The 6000-nt window shown below is 35.0% G+C and overlaps 1 protein-coding gene across 2 annotated transcripts in view; it reads right to left on the bottom strand.

Annotated features, from left to right (window-relative positions):
* Positions 1-1581: 1581 nt before the first annotated feature.
* LOC111387168 (mediator of RNA polymerase II transcription subunit 25-like) overlaps positions 1582-6000 on the bottom strand; it is a 29773-nt gene continuing 25354 nt past the window's right edge. The window contains exons 11-13 of one of the 2 annotated variants that reach the window (XM_023011705.1): positions 5352-5420; positions 5171-5255; positions 1582-2040 (exon numbers count right to left, since the gene is read on the bottom strand). In XM_023011705.1, the coding sequence (XP_022867473.1) occupies positions 1936-2040; positions 5171-5255; positions 5352-5420 (259 nt within the window). In that variant the 3' untranslated portion in view covers positions 1582-1935. Of the gene's footprint in view, positions 2041-2697; positions 2871-5170; positions 5256-5351; positions 5421-6000 lie in introns of those variants that run through there. The other variant, XM_023011706.1, reaches the window with a different exon arrangement.

Genomic DNA, 6000 nt, shown 5'->3' with positions numbered 1-6000 from the left:
CCAACAATTCCCCTCACTGGGAGAGTTCTTCAGAATATATAGAGGCTCTTAGCCCATTGCATTGCTAATTACAATGCTGATTATCAGCAATTATCCATAATATAAGCTATGCAAACCTGTCTTTATATTATACAATCATGCCATAAATTGAATGTCTAGTTATTTCATATCTTTTTGTTTAATTTTAATATAATAATGCTACGCTAAACTTTTTAGTTTAGTGAATTCTTGTGTTCTTGATCACTCATGTATACTTATTTCATTGTTTGGATGCTTGATCAATATTTAGACAATTAGTTGTTTATTATAATGACGAGAGACTCAAAATATGTTAGAACATAGCACATTTGACAAATTGGCAATAGGTATTATAAATAATAGTTATGGTAAGTACAATCGTGTGATTGAATGCTTGATTTGATTAGGAATAAGATCATATCGTGCTTAGGATATGTTTAATATATCTTGGAAAAAATATTAGACATTAATGGATTGTCGTGAATACTTGAAGATCACTAAATTTTAAGAATAGAAAATAAAAGTCAATATGTGGATTATGAAATCTAATACATTTACCTCATTATTTGATAAAAAAAAAACCCTATCTTAACGCCATTCTCAGTTTAATTAGGATGATAACAAAACCAACAACCCTTTTGTATTACATTGATCGAATTTTAGTAATTAGCATCTATAATTACCATTCATTTCTCATGGGACGATGCACATATTCATTACCTATTACTCGTCAATGATCTTGTACGCTTACGAATTTTGTCCGAGTACTATCCGTGAAGGATTTAATATACGTGAAGCATATAAATCAAGTGATATTATCATAAGGGAGTAAATAATCATTGTACTCTTTTTTCTTAGACCAAAGTTTTATCCCATTGGATTGTAGTGACAGACTTATTAACGAGACAATTTTTGTAGTATATTCAAAGAAATAATGCACAATTTTTTCTTCGTTATGATTTTCTCTCACAATTTTTTCCAGTAAAATTTTAATGAGTCGTATTTTTGTGTAATGAATGTTCATAACCTCCAATATATTTAACCTTAAACTAATACTCTTATATGGTATAAATACGAGAATCCCAAAGGCAACAAAATCATTTTTTCAAGGGACCATCATACTGACTAAATGATAAATATCTTGTATGTAATTATTATTGCTTGGAGGTTATAATAAGAGAATATTAATGATTACAATTATGATATTGAAGTCATTGACGTACAATACATAGACAACTCGATACAAGGATTTTTATTTGCTGAAATCAAAGGGAGTAGCTATAATTTTTTTCCTTCGCTCAAGTTTTGCCTCATTGAATTTTATTAGCAAAGTTTTAAGGAGACATATATATTATTTTTTTTAATAGATATTTTTGCCGTGACATCTGCATAACAATTTTATTAGGTATAGTCACTGTTATAATATACTTACATTGGTGCCGCTCGATAACATCGACTTCACAGTTAACTGTAAATAACTAGCTTTTATACTCGAGACCATCGAGTCCTTATTCTAGCTGCTAGGATTTTAACGTTTATCCATGAAAGATCCATAAACTCGTGTTAGAAACTCCTGGATTAAATTAAACAATCTTTTTGATAAGTATAATTGCCACAAGATTGTACATAGAAAATCAAGAACAGAGATTTTGGAAATATTTAAACAGACTAATAAGGTTCTGCAGAAACAAATCAATCAATACTCACTATACAGACTTGTCAATTCATAAGGGTTCCTCCAGCCAAGCTCGATTGCCCTTGTGATGAAACTTGTCCCTGAGATAATAGCTGTGATCGTCCCCCACCTTGAATATAAGATTGATTCATACCTGTACCAACCATTGGTTGCTGGACATTCTGCTGCTGCTGCTGTAGCTACGGCGACGTCTGCTGCTGCTGCTGTACCTGCGGCATTTGCTACTGCAACTGCATTACACCGGGGAAAAGCTTTCCAATCAAACGACAAGCCTTATCAGAAACTGAGATCAACAATGTCTGCAATGGTAACTGTATAACTGCACACTGAAAATTTCCAAACAAATAAAATGAGGAATTTGTGTCAGGCTATCAATATCACAGTATTGGAATACGGACATACTACATCAAGAAAAGTTAAAAGGAAATAAGTAGAAAAAATTGAGATGGTGTGCTATCCACTCTTGACTATGATATAGCCCTTTCGCATTCATTCTGAACCTAGCCTCACCCTAGTAAGAGGAGTTGATGACATCCATCTTCAAAACTTTTGCTGTTGTTAGTTGACTGTGCAATGAGTATTCCACATGATTTCCTTGTATTCAAGCTGTTAAAGCAAGAAGTTCACAATTTTGTTTGTTATTCTGAATCAGCAGACTCGAATGATTTGGTTGATTTGAATCTCAAGGATCCATTAGAGCTTGTTTGTACAAGTCTGACCGCGACCAAAGGACAATTAGCAAAATGCGAAAAATGGGGGACCAATTTGGCTGATCTAAGAACTGCTGAAAAGTCGGAGGAATCAAATGAAAACAAATATACGTGTTTGGTGGCACCAAGGCCTGCCCTGAGATTTTAGGAGTTTTAGACCAATTTCAAATATGGGACCCTATATATATATAAATAAAAATACATGTAAAATAAAAGATAATAATTTTTTTGGGCCCTCACCGAAGTAGGGCCATAGGCGATCGCTTACCCCACCTATAGTTAGAGCCGGCACTGGGTGGCACGGATTATGAGTCTCTTAAACAAGGACTCATTGATCACTTTAAGAAACACCTACTGCAAGTGGGTCTGAAATTGAGAGAAGCGGTGAAAGTCTTCGTCCACTGTTTCGAGGACCTCAGTTACTTCTCGAAGTCCAGAAAAATCTCCTTCAATCAAGTAAGTTCTGAATGTCAGAAACAGACTCGAGATATCATTGTGAGTGATCTCTACATCAACATGACATTTCCCACGAGCCACGTGATGATAAAGATATAGCGGCCATGTTAGATAGAGTACATACAAACTATGAATATAGTTCACAAGATGACGCCTACAACTTCAGCTACACCACAACGTGCAAAAGACACATGGAAGGTCCTTTATTTTATCATGCACTTCACATGTTGGTGGGATAAGTCTCATAGTATGTTAATCGGCATTTTACTTCTCACTTGCAGAAGGTTAGGTCTAACCCTGCATCTAAAGTTGTTTTCTGCTATTATTTCCATTTTTAATAAAAAACACCACCACGAAAGTTTTGATTTAAAAAAAGACTCAAATGATTTGGTTGACTATCTCCATTGTCATCTCTCTTAATCCCATCCTGGAATTTTTGGTGCTTGTAGCCACATTTAGTGAGCTCCTTGAGCGTCCGCTTTGATGCAAAAAGGAGGACTACAATGACTCATGGGATGCTAAGAACAATACAGGTGAGTGAAGACGCGAAGGAAGGTCCAAAAGGGAGTTTGAAGAAAAACAAACACATTTTATAAGAGCCTCGACAACGGGATCACTTCCTTTTCACCAGGTTCCATCCAATTTGTTGTGGGAGGGAAGAGGGTAAACAAGATAAAGGAGAATTCTGTAGTTCTGGTATGAAATCACCATCACCAAGTGATTTCTTTCCTCAAGATTCAGGAAATAATTTTCTTTCCATACATTGAAGATGCTATACACAATTGTCAAAGTTTCTTCCTAGTTTCACCAAGGATTACTTCCGTACAAATTAAGAGCCGACATCCCTTCTCGAATACCAAATAGGTTTGAGAATTCATTCAGAAGGCAACAGCTCGTTGCATTGATGTATGAATCCCGAACTTTCAGTATAAAACTTTGACTATACAAGGATAATCATCAGGTCTCTCTTTTGGTACAAAGCAAGCACTATAATGCATGGTTGCATAACTATTTTGCCCAGATTTTGTTATTTGAAATGAAGAATACTGCAGAAGCTTAATCTCCAGAAATTCTGGAGATAGGACCTGCTTAGTCCGAGATGAAACAAGGGAATGCTTCAGTCAATATGCTCTTCTGCATGTGGGCAACTCTTTCACTTAACAGGCAATTTCTTTTCACAATCTTAACTAAATTTGTAAAAAGTATGAAGGTAGTAATTGAAGTAATGGAAGGGATGGTGAGTTCACGACAGAGAAGTTCACAGTCAGTTCAATGGTCTTCTTGAGAGCTGGAGGTGCCAAAAGCCTGCTGACAGTCTCAACTAAAATACAGAACAAGCAAGAGTTACAGTACTAAGGCAGTTTTTTTGGCTTTCTAGACCGGGTAGAAGTTAAACAAGATTTGCCTGGAAGCAATAAAAAAAATTGACTTGCTTTCAAATAAATTGTAGGATGCATAAAGAGGGCCAAGAATAATTTAATCTTTTATCAAGGATCTGAGTGATGGATAATTCACAAAGCGCCGTTCTCCCACAGACCAATTATAGTTATCAAAGTAAAATCTCCTTCCTGAATCCCAACGAGACATGAAAGAGGGTAGACTTTTCCATCAACCCCAAAGAAGAAAATGATTGCCTTAAAATAAATTAGCTTGATTAAATTTTTTAAGAATTCTGGAGATAAGGTAATGGACCTCTACTGAAATGGAAAAAGAAACAACTAAATCAAAGAAACCATAAACCAAAGCCAGCTTACTCCATGCAGTAAATCTTTGAGAGAAATGCTCGGAAATAACCAACAGCTTGGAACAAAGGATGCCAGAAAGACAATACGAACCCACACAATCACCCATACTTGAATTTCTTAAACATAAATGTACTTGCTAGTCGATCCTACTCAATCCAGCTTTCATACATATGTTTCAGCATAAAAGTAGAAATCCAGATTTCATAGACATCAGAGCCTAACAGCTCCAAGATGTATATCCAAAGTGAGAGTTGGACTTACATGATCATATGGACAGCAAATAGCATTGTTCGAGAATATCAGGCGGATATAGTTAAGTAGTTCTTCATGTCCAACAACCACATAAATTACTTTTTATACAGAGAAAAAATGAGATTCAAAGAATTCAAGTGCATAAGGCTTTCATCTCATGGAATTTTTTCTTCAATTTCTTTAACAAAACTACTACATTTGAGAGGGATTCATATCGTGCTTCTTATCATTATCCTCATCAAGCTTTTAACAAGTCATATCAAGTAATCACGGTCAGCATTGAGAAAACTTACAAGCTTCTTTTCTTGCAGCTGCCCTAGAAACCCATGCTGATTCATTGCACGAAAAACTAGAAAATCAGCCTTTCCAACATACTGCCTATCATTATCAAGACAAGTTGACAATTTAGGTTAGTATAATACAAGAGAAAACGATTTTTTTAAAAAGTTAGTATATCCAATAAGCGGAATTTACTTGTTATTCATGTGGTCCTCGGATATCAACCGAACTATTTGCATGGTTGGTGGCCAATTTGCAGCAAGCCTGTAGAAGGGTCATAATTAGCCAATGGAAGAAAATGTTATTCTAGTGATCCAGAACTACGTCTAAAATATTAAGAAAAGAAAAAATAACCCTTCCTAAGAAAGGGAAAAAAAAAAAAAACACAAAGTAATTATAACATAAATTATCTTGTGATTTGATGCCAGCAATAACATACATCAGCATTATGCCAAAGTATCACAAGGCAGAATCACCACTGATATGTTCCTAAAAGTTAAAAGCACTCAATCAATTTAATTTCTATTTAATTTGACTTACGTCATGTTTTTCCAGAGATATTTTAGGAGTCAAATTTTGACCAGATTTGCAATCGCCAAATTGAAGCAGTAAATATAGTCTCCTCAGGCTTTTAGTCATATTGACTTTGCTCCCTGATTTCATTGCCAAAATTGCAATACCTTCGTGAAAATGGGAAGTTTACTAGGCAATTTTGTTGCTATGATCCATTTTCTTTCTCTCAAACAATTTCATCTCTATATGGATGTAGATTTCCTTGAGAACACCTAAAGAAAAAATAAAGTTACAGTTCATACAAAAGCCCACTGCAGCTGGAACCCTTAGT

The sequence above is a fragment of the Olea europaea genome, unplaced genomic scaffold (assembly GCF_002742605.1).
Source record: "Olea europaea var. sylvestris unplaced genomic scaffold, O_europaea_v1 scaffold393, whole genome shotgun sequence".
Taxonomy (NCBI): Eukaryota; Viridiplantae; Streptophyta; class Magnoliopsida; order Lamiales; family Oleaceae; genus Olea; species Olea europaea.
Note: the sequence above shows the minus strand (reverse complement) of the source record. Positions and strands in the feature narration are given on the sequence as shown.